Source organism: Callionymus lyra, chromosome 5 (genome assembly GCF_982586985.1).
Source record: "Callionymus lyra chromosome 5, fCalLyr1.hap1.1, whole genome shotgun sequence".
In the NCBI taxonomy this organism is placed as follows: Eukaryota; Metazoa; Chordata; class Actinopteri; order Syngnathiformes; family Callionymidae; genus Callionymus; species Callionymus lyra.
In genome coordinates, this window is record NC_141822.1 from 16,955,494 (window position 1) to 16,978,128 (window position 22,635).

The 22,635-nt window shown below is 38.3% G+C and overlaps 3 protein-coding genes across 6 annotated transcripts; 1 reads left to right on the forward strand and 2 right to left on the reverse strand.

The window, feature by feature from the left end:
- Positions 1–6,602, reverse strand: prrc1 (proline-rich coiled-coil 1). Of its 2 annotated transcripts, none has more exons than XM_087791178.1 (9): positions 6,541–6,602; positions 5,380–5,518; positions 4,065–4,457; positions 3,818–3,963; positions 3,467–3,569; positions 3,094–3,257; positions 2,593–2,696; positions 2,425–2,527; positions 1–1,445 (listed from the first exon to the last, which is right to left on the reverse strand). In XM_087791178.1, exons 2-9 carry the CDS (start codon positions 5,477–5,479, stop codon positions 1,236–1,238), a joined length of 1,323 nt encoding a protein of 440 aa, XP_087647304.1. In that variant the 5' UTR covers positions 5,480–5,518; positions 6,541–6,602; the 3' UTR covers positions 1–1,235. The 2 variants fall into 2 exon arrangements, with proteins under 2 accessions (XP_087647304.1, XP_087647305.1); XM_087791179.1 differs by lacking the exon at positions 6,541–6,602 and adding an exon at positions 6,402–6,509.
- A 342-nt stretch (positions 6,603–6,944) lies between these two features.
- LOC148079573 (long-chain fatty acid transport protein 6) lies at positions 6,945–13,305 on the reverse strand. The gene is made up of 10 exons (XM_087791185.1): positions 12,806–13,305; positions 11,393–11,593; positions 11,146–11,304; positions 9,844–9,968; positions 9,496–9,690; positions 9,333–9,423; positions 9,071–9,269; positions 8,263–8,360; positions 8,054–8,184; positions 6,945–7,840 (listed from the first exon to the last, which is right to left on the reverse strand). Exons 1-10 carry the CDS (start codon positions 13,275–13,277, stop codon positions 7,667–7,669), a joined length of 1,845 nt encoding a protein of 614 aa, XP_087647311.1. The 5' UTR covers positions 13,278–13,305; the 3' UTR covers positions 6,945–7,666.
- Positions 13,306–13,794: 489 nt separating this feature from the next.
- On the forward strand, positions 13,795–21,999 carry zer1 (zyg-11 related, cell cycle regulator). 3 transcript variants are annotated; one of them, XM_087791181.1, is made up of 17 exons: positions 13,795–14,152; positions 14,690–14,907; positions 14,971–15,121; positions 15,270–15,724; positions 15,987–16,160; positions 16,251–16,365; positions 16,559–16,705; positions 16,818–16,991; positions 17,067–17,282; positions 17,517–17,558; positions 17,683–17,802; positions 17,958–18,073; positions 18,147–18,335; positions 18,434–18,531; positions 19,304–19,406; positions 19,483–19,587; positions 21,024–21,999. In XM_087791181.1, the coding sequence occupies exons 2-16, from the start codon at positions 14,741–14,743 to the stop codon at positions 19,568–19,570; spliced, it is 2,355 nt and encodes a 784-aa protein (XP_087647307.1). In that variant the 5' UTR covers positions 13,795–14,152; positions 14,690–14,740; the 3' UTR covers positions 19,571–19,587; positions 21,024–21,999. The 3 variants fall into 3 exon arrangements, with proteins under 3 accessions (XP_087647307.1, XP_087647308.1, XP_087647306.1); XM_087791182.1 differs by having other exon boundaries at positions 21,555–21,999; XM_087791180.1 differs by having other exon boundaries at positions 19,483–21,999.
- The last annotated feature ends 636 nt before the right edge of the window (positions 22,000–22,635 follow it).

Here is a 22,635-nt window from a genome sequence, read left to right on the forward strand (position 1 = left end):
TAAAAAAAATGTTTTATTTGATTTTTAAATCTTTTGGTCGTGACCATATTTTTATTCACGTTACAGGGTAATAATGCAGAAACCAAAAAGTCTTAAACATGTGTTTGAGTTCAGACAAGTCATCAACATCTGGATCATTTTGGCACCATTTGTGTGAGAAGGCAAGTTCATTTCATCGAGATATTCTTTTCAAATCATCAGCGTGACCTTAAGCCCAGTTATAAAAATCACAAGATAACCACATCAAGTCCTATGTTGAGTCATGTTCACGGACCGCTGGTGCTGAACAAAACAGAAAAGACAACATGTAATGCAAAACATAAATAAAACTAAGTGTATTTAGGCAAGAAGGCTGAATTTAACACCATCTTTCTCCTTCACACACATTTTCTTTATAACTTCATTTAAAGAAGTAAAGAAACCAGAATCTCAAACTAGCTCAAATTTTGAAAACTAAAAAAGCTGCAAGTGAATAAGACAGTTTGTGTAGATGATGACACTTTTAAATACAAAAGATGGAACATTTAAATGACTTTTTTCCCCGCAAACAGACTCAAAACAAAACAATCGATTCATGTTTCCAACACAATCTTGACTAAGTTTGTAATGGAAACTAAAGTGTGCAGCGTTAAAATTAAACGAGGCGAGGAAACTAAGATTTGAGATTCAATTTTTGAAGCATAGAAAAAAAAGCTAAATTGATTAGATTTGTATATAGATGTGTCCAATATAGAACTTTGAATAGAAAACTACATAACAAACAAGTAGCTCTCGGTCTTTACGGCTTGGTTAGTCTTGTTAGTTAGAAGATTAGTTAACAATATGGTTGATGTCTTTCTTCATTCCTTCATGTCACAATTTTAATTGATGGGTTTATTTATGGAATTGCGACTTATATTTGACATTCCAAACAAGAAGGGGTTTGAGAAAAGTGATCAAAAGAAAACTCTAAGATGTGAAATTAAAGATTGAAAGACACGTACATGTCATGATTATATTGTAAACCTGTCGTGATGGACGCTCAATTAAATTAAACTTAAATGTGGCAGCAAATGTGCTCCAGGAAATCCTGGTCACCATGGGAACATGGCGACACTCCTGGGAAAGCCGAGGAGGCTTTGGTCCTTGAGTAAGAGTGGAGAATCGACCTCTGTGCTCTCTCGGCTCGTCTGTTCCTTCGGCGTGTTCCCAGCAGCTCGTCCCAGCGTGTCAGGGTCGCAGGCGTCGTCGACGCATCACAGAGTCCTTTGCTGCAGCTGCCGTTGGTAGATTCCAGCCAGAGATTTGGCGGCGGTCTGGATCATCTGGCGCTGCGACACGCCCGTCATGGCTTGATGCCACTGTGTTCTGTTGATGTTTGGCAAACTGCGCTCCAGAACTTCGCCGACCGTCACGATCAGACCGGACCACCGCAGCCCGTAGTCTGGAGGAGTCAGTGACTGAGCCTGCACAGAGGAGACGACAAGGTCAGTTTGTGTTAGCGTGAGAAATATTTTATCACGTTACTTATGCAAGTTTATCAGAGGCATTACACATTGAATGGTTTATTTTAAAATGTTGAAACTTTGAGTTTCTTTTATTGAAATGTTCTTTAATTAATTTTTTTCTTTTAAATTTAACTTAATTTATTAGTTTCTATATTAAAATGTAGAATTGTTTTACTGAATCATTTAATTCAATAATTTGTATTTTGAAAGGTTGAATTTTTTATTAAATAAAAAGAAAATGTTTGTTTTTTTAATCGATTCTTTTTTTTTCACAGATATTCCTCGTACAATAATTCAAAATTATATTTTCTAAATTCAGTATTAAATAAGTACCATTCCAAATGTAATATAAAAATGTGGTGCAATTTTACAAAACATTTTTATATAGAAGGGTCTTTATCAAAAGGCTGCACATTAAAAAAAAATAATTTATGGAATCAGAATACAAATTATTTACATTACATTATTGAAAAAAAGACTATATTTAAAAGTAAATACATAAAACTTTCAACATTTGTCAAATTAAATGTTCGGATGGCACTGATACACATTTCTATGGTGACACAGTTGACATATGTGTACTTACCACTATAGTAAAATAAATAAATTACCAGAATTTTTGTAAACTAATGCATTTTAAATTCAATGACTTGAAGTACAATCATATCTTACTTATAAAGTGTAAACATTTTAACACTTGAAAACATTAATGCTAGTTAAGGCCAAGAGATCTACTAATAAAACAGTTTAGTTTAGGACGAGAAGTGAATCTAAAATCTCATCATACTAGTCTGGAGGAAAAAGACGAGGAATATCAAGATTAGCGCTGGGATAACCAGGATCGTGTCCTGGTACAAATTCCACCGTCATGCTTGACCTTAAAGCACCTTAAGACGAACTAAATCACGAACTATAGAGAGTTTAACTGATCCACTACCTGCTGAACGTGCTCCAGAGCCACCGGAGTGGCCTGAGTGAAGACCTGAATATGAATGCTGTGGACGGGATCCTCCAAGATCAGGCAGCAAATGTCAAACCACCTGAAGGAGAGTTTGAAGGAGTCAGGTGGAGAAATGTCCATTAATCTTGTGTGTGAAAGTCTTACTTGTCAGGAAAGAGCTCAGCAAGAAAGTTTTCCAGAGAGACCACAGGCTGTTTCTCATGGATCACGCCAGATCTCCTCAGACTGTCAATGCGCTCTTGTGCCCCCTGTGCACACACACACACACATCAAAATAAAAACACTGTTTCACTGTGAACATGACGAACTGTCAACTCTCTGGGTTTCTGTGGACTGAAGCGCAGTAATTGCTCGAGGGAAAATGTCTCCTCTCTGGTGTTTTCTTTTTGGGGATGTGGGGGATGAAAGCGGAGCGGGGAGTACAAACATTCTGTGCCCTTTTCTGAAAATACATTTATTTATAAACTCTTTTGTCCTTTAAAGTTTGAAAAATGTGAACAACATCCATTCCATCTTAAAGCTGGTCAACAGGAGAACGATTGAGAACATTTCCACCGTAGAAAAAATGGGAGATTTGAGGACAAAACTCTGGCTTTTTTTTATGCCCTAGATATAAATGTATAATAGCACAGATGCCGGACTGACCTTGACCCCTGAGGCATAGCCCATGGGTTGAGGAGCGATGTTGGATGGACCCGACTCCCCGGTCACCATGGCCATTCCGAAAACCTCCTGAAAAGCGTCTCTAACGGCATCGACGTTCGTTTCTTTATCCGTAGACACGACAATGTCGATGTCTCCTCCAGACTCTACACAACAATACGTATGAATATGATGACATAGGCCTGGATAATAATGTGACATTTACATCAAAAATAAATCAATAACATAAATAATATATTTACATCGAGATAGTCTTGAAAATTACCATGTAGACTAATCATGTTGTAGCGAAGTGAACACAAACCAATGACTCCAATTCACTAGTTTCACCCAGAAAACATTGGGATCTACTCACTGATATACGGGGCCATGCCAGGATCCAGAGTCGTGATCATAGACTCCACAGAGTGTTTGGTTTTGTCCAGGACCGTCTTGACCATCGGATTCCCTGCGACTCCCTAAAAACATTGGGGTTTCATTCCAAAAGCACTTTTCTCAAACACAATATCTCACAGCAACTCAATCCTGCTGTTATTGTTTTTGTGTGTGTTGCTAAAACTGCTTATACTTTACCTCAGTTTATAGTTTAATCAACAAAGATCACATGTTTTTCTCTCTTATCTTTCAGAAGACATCTCTACCATCACTGAAATGAGTTCCATATCTCCACTTAACCTCAGCCTTCAGGAGCACAGAAATGCTTTACCTTAAAAAATCCCCAGATTCCTCCCCCACCTGTGGCGTCGACGGCCACTCGGGGGTCGTCGGGCTCGTCTGGAAAAGTGATGGGCGAGCGAGCGTCCAGACCGCCGGTCATGGCCGGCTGCTGAACCATCGGGTTGGAGATGACACCTGGAGATGACACGACAGCTTGAGGAAACCTTCTGGGCTGAAGATGTGTCAGCCTTGGATGAAGGTGAGCAGACGTCATAGATCGAGAGTGTGAAACTCACCTGGAATTGCTGACGGGCTGGAGAACGTGGGCATCAGGGGCGTCTGGGGGGCACGCCCAGCGTGGCCGCGGGTGATGTCGAACCCCGCGCTCATGGAGAAGCTGGTGACGGGCGGGCCGACGGGGGGGGCTGCCGACCCAGGAGCAGGCAGAGTCTGGGGTACGAACGAGGACGTCGGGGGGGGAGCGGAGTGGGAGGCAGGCGGGAGGAAGGCGGTGCCGCCGGTGAAAGGCGGCGAAAAGGAGGAGAGGGGAGGAAACTGGGATGCATGGGAGAGAGGCGGGGCTGATGGGCTGCTGAACGACGTGAGAGGGGGGACAGGGGGGAGAGAAGTGGGGAGGGCAGGAGAACCCATGGGGATGGAGCCAGCCAGCGAAGGAGGACTAGAAAAACCTAAAACAAAACAAAAATGAAATGTTTTTTTTTTTTAATCATATTGAGAAGACAGATTTGCATTCAGATTCAATCATGTTATATTTTGCAGTTTCTGAGCTGGAAACACTGTTTATTTTATTAAAACTCCCTTTTTATTGAGTTTCAACCACAGTAACTTAGGCTTTTAAACTAAAACTGACTCAAGTGACAAACTATTTGACTCAAGACTAATAAAGTCCATCCATCCATCTGTTTTTACTTTAGGATCCAGCTGTGCTGAACCACATATTGTTCAGGAAGAACGTTTTCAGCAGGATATCCTACAGTAGCACCAGTGAAGAATCTTGTAAATAAGTAAGTAATTTTCTTAAATAAAACATTTGTTTTGTATATGGGTTTTGGTCAAAGTCGGTCAATACATCCGATAACATTTTTGAGTGCTCATTAAAAAGTGTTTTACCCAGAAAATATTTTATAATCCATCAGGATGTAAACACAACATTTCAATTTGGATAATAATGCCTTTCTGCCTCCTTTTTTATATTCATTGAAAATATGATTTCTTTGAAAAAACTAATAGCAGAACTTTATAAAGGAACACACTGTAGTTTTATTTCATTACAGTATTTAATAACAGTTAATTGCTGAGCATGTTTTCTAGATGCAAGTTATGTTTTTTTTATTGGAGCTATACATTAAAATGGTGTACAAATGTGTTTTTTGGGTCCAAATTGATGACTTCATTTAAGTTGTCTACTCTGTATACGGTAAAATCCAACTTAAAATGTGACTTCTTGACCTTCTATAGTGACAGCAAAAATAAAATGTTGAGGGATTGATAATATCAATCTAAATCGCCTGTATGTAAGAAACAATACTATTTTTATTATACAATATTTTAAATGCAAAGGTTGGCATACAACACTCCTCATTTGCGTACCCATGCTCATTGGTGGAGGGCTGGCAGTGGTGAATGGCACACTTGGTGGTGTTGTCGGGCTGCTGGGAGGTGTACTCTCAATACCACTTTCTTCCATCATCTCCTCAGATTTAACAGTTGACCTCCGCTGACGATATAACTGCAATTTAAAGAAAACACATTTTTAAACAGTTAACATTTCCATTACAGATGCAACACATCACATTTGAGCGAATAACAAACAGGAAGAATCTTCATTTTAGTATAATAAATATGTTTCCTTTATTCCGGCACACAAAGTCAAAGTATGTATATTGAGTTAAGTATACATATTAGAAGTGTCAGAATACAATTGTAGCAACAGATACTAAAAAACACCATAAAAACAAAGACTTGGATAAAACTAAACAGCCACCATGAATAGATATTCATCAGTTTTCTGTAGTGAATTTACTGCTCAGAGAAGTTTGTTTTCTATAAGTTAATATACTATTAACACCAGTCTATGATCATTAAGAACATGATGTGTAGCAGGATAACACTTCTGTTTAAACACAAATTTATCAGCTCCAAACATCTCAAGTTAAGAGTTACCCAGCTATTGATCAGATAAGTTTTTTAATTTTTTTTAAACATGATATAACACCAGTTTAACAGGTGTGCACACCAAAGACAAACACCAACATTAAAAACATTCAGATTAGTTAATAAATGACATCTTGATTTAACAAGTAGTATTTATTTCAAGGCACGATCACAGTCATAGAAGGAAGGTGATCCTATGTAACCAGATCAACAGAATAAAAAGTAGTAAAACAAGTTGAGTTTTCAAAAACTGCAACCACTGAAAACACACATTCAACCATGATAGTTACACACATTTATGTGCAAAAACTATCAGTCTTTCTTAAGTTATCTCCAGGAATGTATATAGATAAGCAGGTCAAATCTAAAAGTGACATTTTAAAAACACAGTTTAAATGAGTTTGTTTACAAGCGAGGAGTCGAGAACTAGCTTCTCAGAGTTTACTCTCACACCGTACACGTGTACAAAGACAGTCAGCTGGAGGTCAGCGTGGACTTCAGGTGAACATCTAGTCCAACTAACGGATGATTCATTCAAACTGGAACCAACTAGAAGGAGACCAGCGCTTATATCTTCATCGTCGCGAGGAGACTCACCTGCTAGCAGGACTAGCTCACGACACCCACTGATGACGACAAGCTGCCACGTCTCCTCGGCGAGGCTCCTCCCACCAGCCGGGAGACCTTCGGCAATCTTCGGAAAATGCGTGCGACAGGCGAGGATGCACGAAGACGACTAACTTTTGGATCGTTCATTTAGCATGAAATTAGATAAATTACGAATATTGTGTACTTCATATTCGAATGTAAATTTTTGAAGTTGAGTTATGTAAAGTGGTGTGAAAATAAAGAACCAGATAGGGTCTGAATACAGACAGGAATTGGTACAACTTTTGCTCAAGCTCAGCATTTATTGTTATTATTGTATGTTTGTATGGTTTGTTACGCTATAATATTGCTGTCTGACGTTTAAATTCCCCTTATTCCTCATGAATAAAATTAAAATTAAAAAATAATCCTTGATATTCACAGCAATACACACAGCAGTAAAATTTAAATTCATAGAGTTAAAAAAGAAAAAACCCAACAACATTACATTTCAATTTTAATATCAAACCTCAAAGGCAAGTATTGACAGGTTACCAGGCTAAAAATAATCAAAGAATCACTTTGCACCTGGAGTTATTTTACTTCCTGTTTCTCTGGTTTATGAGGCATCAGATCGACTCTAACAATTAAGATTTTAAACATGTTTTCACTAGTGTTGTATACAAAAAGATTTTAATAAAAAGTAGTTGTAGATGTTATTAAATACAATAAATATTAAACATAACATTGGTTATCTCTTCCTAAATGTGTTGCTTATCATTTCTTTTCCTTTTTTGTCATTAGCAAATATCTCTTACAGAGGTAGTTGAAATAAAATTGCTGGTAATACTAAGTTTCAACAATAGCTAAAAAGTAAACGTGGTAGTAAAATTGACTATAAAATCTGAATAATCTGTAAACATCGACAAGATTTTCTCAACTGTGGGTTCAGTTGGAAGAGCATAAGGACAATCGTCTGTTTTTCTACAATCCAAAAGATATCTTTACAAACTGTTTGTTAAAGCCAAACACTAAAATAATATATTTAACAAACTTAAATACTCTGGACAAAAATATGGAATGTCCCTCACAATGTAATATTTTTAAATTCACCATGAACTAGCCAAAAAAAGGCTCATAGTTTGACTCTGCCTTGAACAATGTCTTGATGTAGCGGAGCAGTGAGAGGAGTGTAGAGCCTCTGAGAGAGAGATAAAGTGAAGAGTGGATCCGTGATCTCCATGTCGAACCCCTCCTCGACCAGACGACGCTTCTGCTGCTTGAAGGTCTCTGTCACATCCAGACGGCTCTGGAATCACAAGAGGCAGATGTTTCATAAGCGTTTTATAACTCAACATAAAAGGTGCCGTCTTTGTTTACTTGGAAATCAAATTTATTTTGCCAGTTAAAAAGGGCAATTGAAGGTTGCGTTACATTTACGACTGGTGCCAACTTCCATAAAAATCCCAATTAAGTCTCTTTAGTGACTTGATCAACCACAGACAGTACATTTCTGACTCACCAGTATCCTCAGAAACCGTGGCCATGCATACCCAGGGAGCGATTTCACCAGATGGTGATGGAGTTCGGAACATTCTAGTTTGTGATCTGGTTTTAGGACGATGGCAGCCATGCCTGCACGACCCTCGTATCCTGTCACATGATTGAACATCAAAATTATTTTAAAATAAGTGAGGTTTTTTTTTCAAAAACAAGTGACGCAGAACTGACCTGGGACTGAGACTCCATAAACATTAACCTCTTGAATGAAATCAAGTTGTAACAAAACCTCAGAGACTTCCATTGTGGAAACATTTTCTCCTTTCCACCTGAAAACATAGTATCACATATTATAAACTGCGCAAATAAGCATGATAATACAGATGACATCCATATGGGATTATTACTTGTGAGCCAGAACTCAATTTAAACCATTTTATTTAAAAGAAAACGGACCCACAGCGACCTCTGCTGATAAATCCAGCTCGTTAACATGATTATTTCCATCGACTTTACTTGAAATCTTTATCGAAGGAATAGAGGGTTTTCTCAGTTAATAATTCAAACCAAAATACTGGCAAAGTAATTTGTAATCTGGTATCTTTGATATTAAATTATAAATAAAGACATTCAAAACGTTATATAGGACACAGGATGAAAAGAAACATAGATAAATCATAAATCTTTGTACTAATAAAATTACAAAATTTAGTTTTGCTTGCTCATAAAATCGATTTCTAATAATGCAAAATTTAAAATAATACAAATTGTGAACTGACTTCAGGCTATGTAATTATTATTACTATTATTATGAAATATGAATGACTATCTAAAAGTTATATCTGAGCGATTAAAACATCTAAGAAGAAAATATGAAATTGAAAAGAATGTAAAGTGATCATTTAAATACACTTATTAACTGTTAATCCCCCTCTAACTACTAAAATATCAACAGTACATATAGAAAGCCTTAACCCATAATGCCACAATTGGAAAGCGACATCCATTTTTGATTTTCTCTCATGTCAAAGAGTGTTACCTGAAAGTGTCTCCAACTCGGTCCCTGAAGAAAAGAAAGTCTCTGTGGTCATGAAGAAGGAGATCTCCGGTGTTAAAGTAGACGTCACTGGATGTTAACACGTCTCTGACGAGCTTCTTCTCAGACTGCTCTCTGTTCCCAGCATATCCTAGAAACTGGTTCATGGCAGAGAGAGGAGCCACCAGGATGCCAGTCTCCCCTGGAGACATAAAAAAGTACAGTTTTAGTAGACTGAGTGTAGATTTGTAACCTATTGTTCCACCTTTCTGTGCCCGCATGCATCTTCCAGAGTCAGATCTGAATGGTTCGTATGTTTGAGGGTCATATTTCAGGAGCTCAAATGGCATGGAAAGCTGGAAAATAGAAAAAAAAAAAAGTACAGTTTTGATCTGAAATCCTAAATCTTAAATTGACTTTCATCTGACCTTGTTGAAATAGCTGGCCCTGCCGATGGGTCCGATCTCATCGGTGTAGTTAAGGAAACCGATGCTCGCCTCAGTTAAACCGTAACCTTCTCTGATCCTGATGCGCCCGAAACGTCGCACAAACTCTTTCCACACGTCTGACCTAAGTCCACTTCCTGCAGCGAGCCGGACCCTGTGCATCCGTTCCTCTGGCACCTGGTCAGACGGAGAACATGTTACCATGGTAGGTGGAACCATAGCTTCTGAATCATTCACAACTTCCTCAAGTTTTCACTTGAACCTTATCATATGCATTTGTGGTTTTTGTTGAAGGAGAATTAATGGATTCAGGAAGTGGGACGTTCTCACCGTGGGCTGGTTGACCAGGTAACGACACAGCTCTCCGATGTACTGCACCACTGTGACCTTGTCCTTCACGCAGTCTTTCCAAAAGTTACTGGCAGAAAACTTATTTTTCAGCACACAAGTGGCTCCTGGGAGGCAGAAGAGAAGGAAGAAGGACATTCTTAAGTTCACACATAAACGCCCGGGGCTGCCCACACGTTTGAAACATATTCCATAACAATGGACAAGTATTTATAACACAAGCCAACACAGAAACAGGGTTTATTTTGTTGACTTTGCTAAAAAGGAAATGGGAATTCCTTGTAGGTCTCCAAAAAGGATATGAACAATCAAGTGAGTTTCCTCAAGCGTCACTGAGGACCCAACATAAAGGCGAACCTTCCAGGAATTGTGCCTCAGTATCGTTTGTCAGGCTGAGATGCAGGAAACCACAAATCCAAAACCTTCTCTTTCAATCACCACAACATGACAGAGGCAGGAAACATTAAAGTCTGTACAAAAGGAATCGTAACTTTATCTGAACTGCATCTGCATTTTAGCGACACAAAAATCTTGTGCTGAACTATTTTGTCAAACCATTATGTCCTGATTCAAGATTTATTTTGCTGCTTCGGTTGAGTTTTCTTCTTGTACACACATTATTTATACATTTGGCTGCCCTGTTCCACACCCTCAACCTCACTCACCACCGTGGATCGTCTCGACCGCAGTTTGGACCCGGCAGCTCAGAATAACGTGGGTGTGAGCAAAGTCCACCACAGTTACAGCTGCTCAACTTTCAAGATGTTCTTCACTAAAGGAGCTTGATGATGAGAAATTACAAGTAACATGATACACACTCATAACGTTTTAGCATCTTGGTAAAGGTTTAATTATCTTTTCATTTGTTTATTTAGCTCTTAATTTAAGCTTGTTATTTGTGATAGTTTATTAAATCATCTTGAAACTCCAGGCCCTTCAGCTGTGTTGAATTATTCCTATTGTATGAAGAAAAACCATTGGTGAAACATATTTTAGAAATTACAGGTAATCTGTGCGCAGAAGACTTGCGCTTCATTTGTTTATTGATTTATGACTTGATTAGTTTATACATGAATACACTAGATTGTGTCTGACAGAAAATAAAATCTTCAACTAATATTTGTATTTAACACAATTTACATTTTAATTCATATTTTCTGTGGGTCAGATATGTTTTTAGTTGATGAACCCTGGTCCTGTTGCTTGGACTAGACAAGCAGTTGACATCACACTGAAGCTTTTTAGATATGAATGAATTGATCAGGTCCAACTTGAAATCCTCACCCAGGAGTATGCATCCTCCAATCCCCAACAAGGAGGCAGACATGTGGTAGAGAGGGAGGCTGATGTAGATGACATCATCAGAGGTCGCCCCACACATGTGCAGGAAGGCCATACTAGCGATGGCTTTCAGATGACCGACCTGTGCCGCTTTAGGGAGACCTTAAACCAAGTAATGAAATAAAACAAATAAATAAAGAGGCAATTTCAATCCAAGAACAGGAAAATAAGACAGATTTGATTATAGAACCTGTGGTGCCTGAGGTGAATATGAAGACAAAGTTTGACATGATGTTGACTTTAGGAAGTCCACCGAGGTTTTCTGTAGGTGCGACTTCAACCTTATCAAGCAAACTGGTGAAACCGTCAGCACACGAGTGATCCACCAGCAACACAGTCACGTCTTCTTTCATCAGCTCAGACTGCACCTCCTCCACCAATGGTGCCAATTCTAGAGACACAGAAACAACATTTTGGTGTTTCGTCAGCTGTAAAAATGATTGACGACTGTTTGAAGAAATTCAGCTGACATTGCAGTATTTTGGTCTCTTAAAGTGCAACTTATATGAAAACACAAGTCTCCTGACTCACATGTTTCAAATGTTGAAGTCCTTCTCTCCAAGATGCAGTAAGTCCCTCATCATGACGGTGTTTCTTGTAAGCTATTACTTTATAAAGTTCTCCTCAGTTTGAAATCTCGGCGAACGAGAGGTTACAAGACCGGAGTCCATTATGACATAATACTGGCTTCAGTCCTCCAGCCAGCTGTAATCACGCCTAGCTTTGTTAATACAACGAGTCCCTTGGAGGTGGAGACTTCCGGGATTGATGACGAAACCTGCTGCTTGACCAATCACAGCAGAGTGGCTTACGTACATTTTCTAAAGTAAATATTTAAATGAAAATATATTTTTTTTACAAAACAGACATATACTGATGAGTACAATAGTGGTCCAAGATATATTTAAGACACTTCAATCAATCACTAGTTGCCTTTAATGTCATTCGAAATTTCTCTACTGGGATTTATATTTTGCACCTTTTCAATCCTGTCTTCACTGGGATATATGTCCATTCATATTTATTAACTGTTGACAACCTGGTGTTATTTTGCAGCATTTAATTGGAATTGACATGATTATTACGAATTTAGGCAATCACTTCCACTCATTAATAATACTTTACAAGTGATCTAAGCTAATTTCTCAAATGTTGTTTTATACATTATTTTTACATAAATATCTACAAGTGTCGTTAAATGCACTAACACAAATATTAATTTATTCCAGATAATAAATAAACAAAAATGTGTTATGTAAATGTAAACGTAGAGTTAGAGTAGAAGTGAATGTGTTGGATATAATATGAAGTCATTTGTTAGGAGAGTAAGTAGGATATGTCACCAAAACAGTGAGAATTTTTATTTAATCCCTATATTGTGTTTACAACACTAGCAATAAAAGTGTCTGATTCTGATGAAGCAGGTATCAAAAGAGGTTACAAAGGTCTAAGTCACAGCTGCAAATGTCCTTGTTGTCATTTTGAATAATTCTCTATTTGAAGAAGTTCCATCACTCAGAGAAAGTAGGACAGTATGAGGTGGTCACACTCATCACAGGAGTCAACATCATGACATAGAATCAATAAATCCAGGGACTCTAACCTGCACCGACCACCAGGGTCTTGGCTCCACAGCAGTGCAGACAGTGAAGCAAAGAATTTGCCTTTATGTTGTTGTTCAGGAAGGCGACCTCACAGCCCACTTTACACAAGCCCAGCCACACACCGATGAAATCCGGTTCATTGCACATCAACAGGGCAACAATGTCTCCTTGTCCCAGGGACTTCTGATCCCGGAGCACGTTGGCAAACTGGCTGCTTCTCCTGTCCACATCGCCGTATGTCAGAGTCTGGTCTTGAAAGATAATGAAAGGTTTGTTCGGGCGTGTTCTTGACTGCTGGAGAAAACAGTCGAGGTATGTGATGATCCCCTGTTTCATTCGAGCCTGCAGCCTCCTCTTAAACACGCGCATTTTCAGGTAGTAAAATAAATCCGCCCAGAAAAAGGGATACACGAGTCTCTGATAAACAAACAGAGCCATGAGTCCGGACAGAAGTGCAGGTAGGATCAACATCCTGGCGAGAGAAGACACTGAAGCTCCTCCAGACTCTGCAGAAACTTCTGCCCAAAAAGTTCGCCACGGCGCATGTCTTCAGCGCCGCTGACAGGCAGCCAATCAGAGACGGGCGAATAATTCGACGCCTTGTGATTGGTCGGTATTTATTGTGCCAATCACACTGCAAGATTAAACATCGTTATTTATTATTGTTGAAACGATTTATTATTTTGTTTCTAGTGACTGTTACCATTAATTTATAATAAATAATTAAATTACAACACAAAATGATTTTTGTTTTTTTGGCCACAAAGTTGCTAGAAGAAATAAATAAATATTTCAACAGAATAAAATGAACGAGAAATTGAAAAAAAGGCGTTGATAATTAATTCATAATTATATTAAACTTGGACATCACATGTACGCGCACGTTACACAAACAATAACAAGTTTCGTCTCCACCAAAAACCCGTTCTGTGGTGCGGGAGCTGAGGAGGAGGGGGCGGGGAAGTGGGCGGAGCTTGTTTGTTGACATCGGACGGACGAGAAGGAAAAATCAGATGATGAGTAAAGACTTGTGACTCAAAAAATAAGCTCTGTTCCGCCGTCACAACGTCACAAAGCCTCGGCCAGAGCGACGGTAGAAAACCCCACGTTGACGCGTGCAAGCCACGCATATGGACAACCGCGCTACACACCTCCACAGGCGGCACTAGTAACTGAGCTAGCGTTAGCCTAACTTGCTAAGTGAGCTAACACAGTAATAGGGCGAAAGTCATCGTTAGCCACAAGCTAATTTAGATGCTGGAATGTAGTGGCAACTGTTCTCGGCGAGTGTCACGATAAGTCGAAATAACAAGAACCCGACGTTTGAGTGTAGCTTGTTGTTGGGGGTAAGTGGATCAACGTTGGATTGCCTGTTCTTTCACTGCTTTAGTTTTCTAAAAGTGCATTACCTTGCGATGTTGCTAGCTAGCTCGGCTGCTAAAATGGTATCGTCCTGCTGTTACACGTCGTAGTGTCGCTTCTTGTTGGCATTTTAACGTATTGCGATACAAATAAACCCAGACTGGAAATTGGATTTAAATCCTTTAAGTCACATTGTTATTTTCCGCAGCTGATTTAAAATAGTTGCTCAATATTAAAGGTTCAAAGATAAGCCTAATAATAACATTGACTAAAGTCAATGTAGTGCACGTAGAAAAGTAAACCACATAAACTACTTAAGTTCTATTTTTTTTATATATTTATAGCTGATGCCTAAACATTGAAAAATTGGAATAAAGTTCCAATCTTGTGCATTTATGCATGAGCTTTACAAGGTTATTTATTTCTTACATTCTTACAATTTTGGTCTTGAAGAGGTTTTTATTTTTTCAACCTAAACAATTATTTTTTCAACTGTTCTTTCTCCTTATGTCTTTCTTTAGGTATACCGTGCTGAACTATCCTCCACCTGAGCTGAGCCAGAAGAGAAGATCATGGCAAGCAATGCAGGAGACAGCCCTGAGAGCCTTATGACCCTCACTATGGTCTTTTGCTTGAAGAACCTTAGAAAAACCATGTGCTACCAAGGACACAGAAACAAACTCTTTCTTCGTCCAGACATCTTCTTGCCCAGTGAAATCTGTGACAAGCTAATAAAATTGTATGTATATCAAATTTACTGTTTGCAATCCCCCATCTTAATATTGTCATTTATTTCTACCAGATACATGGACTTGGTTAACTCAGACAGTACATTTGAACCAGAGGAGGGGTTCTTTCAACTGTTCTCAGATCCAAGGACTACAAGACTGACCAGGGTCCAGTTAAAAGAAGAATTTGTTAGAGACAGAGACCTTGAGAGTATCAGAAAACAGGTATGTTGTCAAGTAATAAAAATGTAATTAACACAATTATTTATAATAAAAAAAAAGATTTTATTTGCCAGACAAAAGACCCCAAAGTGAATATTTGTTGAGCAAGGATTTCCTACTGTGTAAACAAACACTGACTCTTCTGTTGCAGGACCTGATCGAGCTCCACCTCACCTACTGCAACAGTTTGACATCAAACAGCTTGAAAACCATCGCCTGCTTCCGAGAGACTTTGGTTTCTCTTTGTCTTTTTGGTTGCAGCCTTATCTTCTACAAAAAAGGTGGCGCTCCACTTGCCTGCACCGACGATGTAGAAGATGAGGAGGAAGACACTCCTGTATCGCGGAAAGCCATTGAGACAGACTTTAACTTCGAGGGGTTCGACCGACTCAGGCTACTGAACCTGGGCAGCCTTCCTGACGAAGTGGATGCTGAGACTCTACTCAAACCTCTGAAATCAATCACCTCACTGGGTCTTTCTAATGTTCAGTTAACGGGAACCACTTTTCTGACTCAGTGGAAAGACAGATTGGCTTCTCTTGTTCTCTACAACACGGATCTGTCAGAGGAGTTGGTTGTTACTCTGGTGGAGCTAGTCAACCTCAGGTGGGTTTTGAACAGTAGTTCTGGTTTTATATCTAAAACAACTGCTCTTTTATGTGGGTTTATAAGTGTTATTTTGACAATGTATAGTTACTTAGTTGATCATTTTACCTAAGAAATTAGTATAGCTGTTTAATTTTTACTGTATGACGTAATGGCAAGAGTCTGAGCAGTGTTATCCATAATTCTTAGCATATTTTAAGTTGGTTCATATTGTCATGTTTAAAGAACGTCTGTATTTATCTTTATCTTCTTTATTCTGCAGGCACCTGGATATTTCCCGAGAGTTTCGGCGTAACTCTAAATATAAAATGACAAGGAACATCTTGACGTCCATCGTTCAGCGACTGGTCAATCTGGTATCCTTGGACATCTCTGGTCATGTAATGCAGGATAACTGCACAGTTCCATACTTTATAGAACCATTTGTTCGACCAAGGTGAATAAAACATTTATTTCATTTTGAAATGACTTGATCTCTAAAATAAACGTAGTTATTGAATATCAAAAATATGATTTACTCTTGCAGCACGGAGCCATGCAAGAGCAGCATCGCTCCTCTCCAAGAGCTGAAAAGGCCACTGCAGTTCTTGGGCTTGTACGACACAACTCTTTGTTATGTAACCAACATCCCTGCTTACAAGGTACATTTGACTGCAGCATCCATTCTGTACCCCATAATAATTGTATGAACTAAGTACAAGAATAGACTCAATTGTGCATTTGTTCATTAATGAAGCATTTTTAGAAAAATCATTAACAATGATTTAAAAAAAAAGTTCAAATGACAATTAGTAGTTTCATCAGGTGGCATACTTTTCTTTCTTCATCTCTCAGGTGACTGGATCCAAGAATGAAGAACAGGTCCTCAATGCCATTGAAGCCTACACAGAGTTTCGGCCTGAATTGGCGCACAAAGCCATCAATCGTCTGTTCGATATCGCAAGGATACAACACTGCAATCAACTGCTACGAGCTTTACAAGTACGAGCGTTACATTTTCGACCCCATATAACCAAGTACTTGTTCAGCAACATATTGTTTTAATAATGTATATCCAAGAGATCCATAGTCACCTTATCTGTGTTTATTCCAGCTTGTCATTGCGGCACTAAGATGCCATAAATATGACAAAAGCATCCAGGTGACCGGCAGTGCTGCACTCTACTACCTGACCAACACAGAGTACCGCAGTGACCAGAGCATGCGGTTGCGTCGAGAAGTCATTCAAGTTGTATTGAATGGCATGGAGCAGTATCAAGAAGTCACAGTACGTCTGTTTAAAATTGAGAAATAACGACCAAAAAAGCAACTTTTTATGACACATTCTCTATGTCTCTTTTAGGTCCAGAGGAACTGCTGCTTGACTCTTTGTAACTTTAGTATCCCAGAGGAGCTGGAATTCCAGTACAGTCGGGTCAACCAACTATTGCTTAAAATCCTGGAGCCTGTGCGGCAAGACGAATCAATCCAGAGGATCGCTGTCCATCTGTGTAACGCTCTGGTCTGCCAGGTGGATAATCACCACAAGGAAGCTGTCGGAAAGATGGGATTTGTCAAGGTGAGATTACAATTGATGTCAAATCTTTTTAAAGAGAGTGTGTACTGCAAAAATAATCCTTAAGGAACAGATCAAGATTTCTCTGCTAGGATATTGACATTTTTGACTCCACATGGTGTTTATTTTGCACATTAATATTGCTTTATTTTTTATGTACACCAGTTACTTGTTGCATTGATTAAATGAAAAATGTATTACATGAACTTAAAATTCTTTCTTTAAAATATTTTTCAGACAATGTTGAATTTAATCCAGAAAAAGCTACAGGATCGAACAGTAAGTTTCTAACCAGCAGTTACAGTATTTCCCTTGAATTACATCATTGTTGTGAAGCAAAAATATAATCATCGGATAATAATTAAAGATGTTTAAGCACTACTAAAATACATGTTTTCATCAGTGTGATCAAGTGATGGAATTCTCTTGGAGTGCTCTATGGAATATCACAGATGAGACTCCAGACAACTGCCAAATGTTCCTCAACTGTCGCGGCATGGGTCTGTTTCTGGAGTGTTTACAGGTAACGTCTCTCTTCATGGTCCCGATATTTCTAAACTCCACTATAACATTATAGAGTGTGCACGGCTTTCAACCACCAAACTCTAAATGATGCACATTTAGATTAAACTAATCTTTTTTGTTACTTCATTAATTCCTCTCATTTTGTCAATTCAGAAGTTTCCAGATAAGCAGGAGCTACATCGCAACATGTTGGGCCTGTTAGGAAATGTAGCCGAGGTCAAAGCGCTGAGGCCACAGCTCCTGACTCCACAGTTCATCACTGTTTTCAGGTCAGAGCACAGCTGAGGTGCATAGAAAAGCTTGTGGACGTCGTTCTAATGCATTATTGATGGCTCTCCACAGTAACCTGCTGGACAGCAAGGCGGATGGAATCGAGGTTTCCTACAACGCGTGTGGCGTGTTGTCGCACATCATGTTCGACGGGCCAGAGGTTTGGTCAATGGAGGATCCTCGGAGAGACGCGGTGATGGACAAGATGTGGGACGCCATCCAGAGTTGGGACGTCACTTCGCGACGCAATATCAACTACAGGTGAAAAAATAAATGCATGTGGTTATGTTGCATATGAAATGCTATGGGATGTGAAATGTTTTACTGGTCACAGTCTAAAACCGAATCTTGTGTCTCAGGTCATTTGAGCCCATTTTGCGTCTGCTGCCCCAGGGCATCTCCCCTGTCAGTCAGCACTGGGCCACATGGGCCCTCTACAACCTGGTGTCAGTTTACCGTGAGTATCGTTCATGTCCATCAATGGAACTGTTTATCTTCTTTCTTAGTCTTAGAATTATCTATAATTTAACAGATGATTTTGTTATCAATGACCTTTTAGAGCTTTTTCAACCATATGTGTGAATCAAAGGTTATTTAAATTGTGTTAAACAACCAGATAATATCAGGACCCGGAATATTTAAGGGCCAGTGTTTTAAACACAACTTGGGAATTGTGGTGTCAGTACAGAATAAAATAATTAAATAAGATAACTCACACAATAAGCAATATAAAACAGAACCAAGCACCAAGGCAACCATTCTGCAGACCTATATGAGTAAGTGCATAGATTTATAGTACATATTTTTACTGATAAAGTATGTTACAAGAAAAGTAAAAATGCTGACTGACGGCCTACAATGAGGGTCTTTGGCATAGTCAACACACACCTAATCTTTAACCGTTACCTTCATTGTTGTGATGGTTTCAATGGTTGAATTTATCATTTCTAGATGTTGAAACTTTGATTATTATTTGAAATGTTTTAAGCCTTGAATTGAATTTTCATTTTAATAATACAATTCAATGTAATTTACATTTAATATATTTTCAAAATGATTGTATTCTTCTTTTAAACATAGAGTTTGATTTTCAAATTCACAGAATTCAAAAGTACATTTTCTGATAATTTCTCTGTCATCAAGTCACATGATTGGCTTAAAGTTGGATCAAGTACCTTCCAATGAAACATGAAAAAAACACTCAACCTTGATTGATTTCTTCTCTGCAGCAAGCAAATATTGTCCTCTGCTGATAAAGGAAGGAGGAATCGTTCTTCTTGAGAAAGTTCTCGAGCTGGAGAGCTCACACCAGGAGACCAAGGACATGGCACAGTGAGTCGTCACTAAACACTTCTTTTGATGATCTGACGCGTGTAATTCAACGTACTCCACCTGCATTGTCTTCCAGGAAAGTCATGGAGCAGTGCGAGAACTTTAAAGAGGACCCCGGGGAGACGAATAATGGACAGGATGTGAATTATGGACAAAGAGGTTGACCTCCAGCTAGAAAAAGGTTCTCATCTTATCACACCTCCAATGGGAGTTAATATGTGAACTGCTTCCACTTCTGTGTAAAGAGCCGCGCTATGTTTCAGGTCCTCTTCACACACTTTTGAATAGAAACACAGTTAAAAGAAGGAGGATGAGGTGCATGGGATTTGATTTTGGGTGTTTTGAAGATGCTTCATTTTGCTGCAAGTCAGCATTTCTGCTATCAAGGGCGTGTGTGTGTAAAACACCGCTGTCTTGGGTCTCGGGGGTACTTGTGCGTGCTTCAACACTTTGATAGGAACAACAACAGAAACGACAGTAACTTAACTATTGTAGACAGAGTAAGGCCGTGTGGTGTCGGGTACCATCCACTCAGGTGTGTACATTGAAATGTAGCCAGTGTCTATGTTAGCTGCAGAGAAAGCATCACACTGATGTGAGGGGACAAGAGCATCTTCCAAAACCTATGTTTGTCTTTTAAATATGTAAATATACTTGTCTCATAATTTTATTTTGTGATTGTTTCATCACTTTAACTCTGGGTTAGAAGATAAATTTCACTTTTTCTTTCCTGTGAAGAATTTGTTCTGCAATTATTTTCAAATCTCAATTTTATTTTTTACTCAAACATCATCACTTTAACCATTCTAATTATTTATTTTTTTCATTTATGTACATTCATACACAATGAACATCTTTTTTACAGCAAGAACAACTTAAACAATAATGGGTTTATTTTGATTTCTGTCCATGTGAGGTGGAACTCTTCTTTCATCTTCATCATTGATATCAGGATCATCGATTCCTTTGTTTTTCTTTGACAATAGAATTTGTACTCAAGAAATAATACTCTTGTCTCTGAAGAGATCTTAGAATGCTGGCTGTTGTTACTAATCCCTTAGTAAATCCCTTAAATAAGACCAGGATAGTTGGATCAAGTGGAAAACAACTTGAGGCATTAATAGAGATTTTTTCACTATTAAGATGCACAAATGTATAACATATGCAGCATCTTCTCACTTTAATGTATAAGTATCACTGTCAAAAATAATGTACCGTGTATAAAGGATCCATTTTGTCAGTCATGAAAAACTATTTGCATTTGTAAACTCGATAGGAAAAAAAAAAAAAAGATGGGTTGCAGAATATCCATATATTTTCAACATTTTCCATCATGACGCTACAACGACACAGCAGTGTATAGTCGCTTTGATATTGAATCGTGTCGGTGTCTGAGGCTCATCAGCAAACAACATGCACATTTGTGGAGTTGTGTTCTTTGAATTTTAAGTTTATGAGAGTTGAAATGGACACTTTACTATGACGTTTATTTTGTTTTTCTTTTGCTTGGACAAGTCGCTGCTAACTCATTTCATTCATGTACGTTTATGTTACAAAATAACATTGTAGGGATCACACTTTTCACATGTTTTTACCCCATCATTTTGTTTCTCTAAGCAACTCCTGGAACATCCTCACAGGAGCGCCTCACCTTTTGAGAGAAGATCGTCTGGTCTGCTTGTCCATTCTTGTAATTTCCCTAAATAAACACACCATAAAATTCAGAAATGATGTTTCGAGGTGAAGGTTGTACACCTGTTGACTTCTGCTGGAATAATCTCATCGATTGATCTTTTTTATATTAGCACCACACATGCACTTAATATTGTAAAAGATTATGATTTATTATAAATCAACTGTTCTAACAAGGACTTCAATAGTATGTATAGTCTATTCAAACCAACCTAAAATTTTTTTTTTGTTTGTTTTTAAGATAACAAATCATGGTTTCTTTTGGTCATGTTCATTTCCATTTCTTTTTTCTTTTTTCCAAGTCTTTTATTTATTGTGTTTCAAAGTGACTGATAAAACTTTGCTATTTTCCTCATCGGACTTCACCAGGAATTTCGACAAATGCCAGTGTCAAAGCAAGTCCACCTCGGGTGTGTTGTAGCCAGTTCTTAATGTCTGCTTCTGTCTCTTGTGCAGGTTCTTTCACACAAGCTGATGTTGGGTGCTCGTGTACAGTTTTGTCTTTGGTTTGGATTTGGAAACATTTTTCTTTTTGTTCCGCTTTCAAGTGTCCTGAAAGGGTTGACTTTTAAGATTCTTTTTTTTTTGCTTCTTTGTTTCCGACACAGATCGTGCGTTCAAAACAAAAGCTGTTGAATTTTTACTTTACGGATGATCCCAGGATGTGTCGAGTTCTCGGCTTCACTAGAAAATGTAGAGGGAAGAGTAAGATTATTCTACGAGTTTGATGTGAACTGGTTATTTATGAAAACAAGTTGAAATCTGTGTGAAATTGTGAGTTTAATCCAAAACCGAGTGAAGAACATTTACGATCCAAACAGTTGTGTTTTTTATTCTGAACACAGTAGTTTCACACTATTAGTGTTGGTGCGAATAAGCAATAAAATGGAGTGACTTCAAACGTGTCTGATGCCTCTTTGTTACGCTCAAAATGCTCACAGGAATTATAAAAATAATATTGAAATAATTCTATAATCTAAAGAATAACCCGGTATAACTAAGGTAACAAATCTTAAAACTAATATTTACTAAAAATGTTTAAAGACAACTATACTTTCACATATTAAGTAAGCCACATGTCAAAAGGCAAACTTTATTCACTTAGAACAGTGTCCAAATGAACTGTATTATTAACCTAGAAATTAAAAAAGGTAGCTCCCATTTGTCAAGAGGAAAGAAAACATATTAAGTAATAGTTATTTGTAAAGTACCTTTCTAGACCAGGGTCACAAAGCGCTTTAACAATCAAAAACAATACACAGTTAAAATATATACTATAAAAAGCCGAGACACAAGACAAACACAGGAGTTCCAGAAAATCAGGGAAAAGCACAAATAAAAATGTCTTAAGATGTTTCTTGAAGGAGTCAGTAGATCATCAAACACAGAGAGAGAGGAAGATCGTTCCAAAGCTTAGGAGCAACAGCCTGGAAGGATTTCTCTTTGTTCAATTACATTTAAGTGGCAGATTATAACAAAAAGTTATCTCAAGACAGTTAAATTAAGACTATAATGTCCAGCAAATCAACAACGAGTG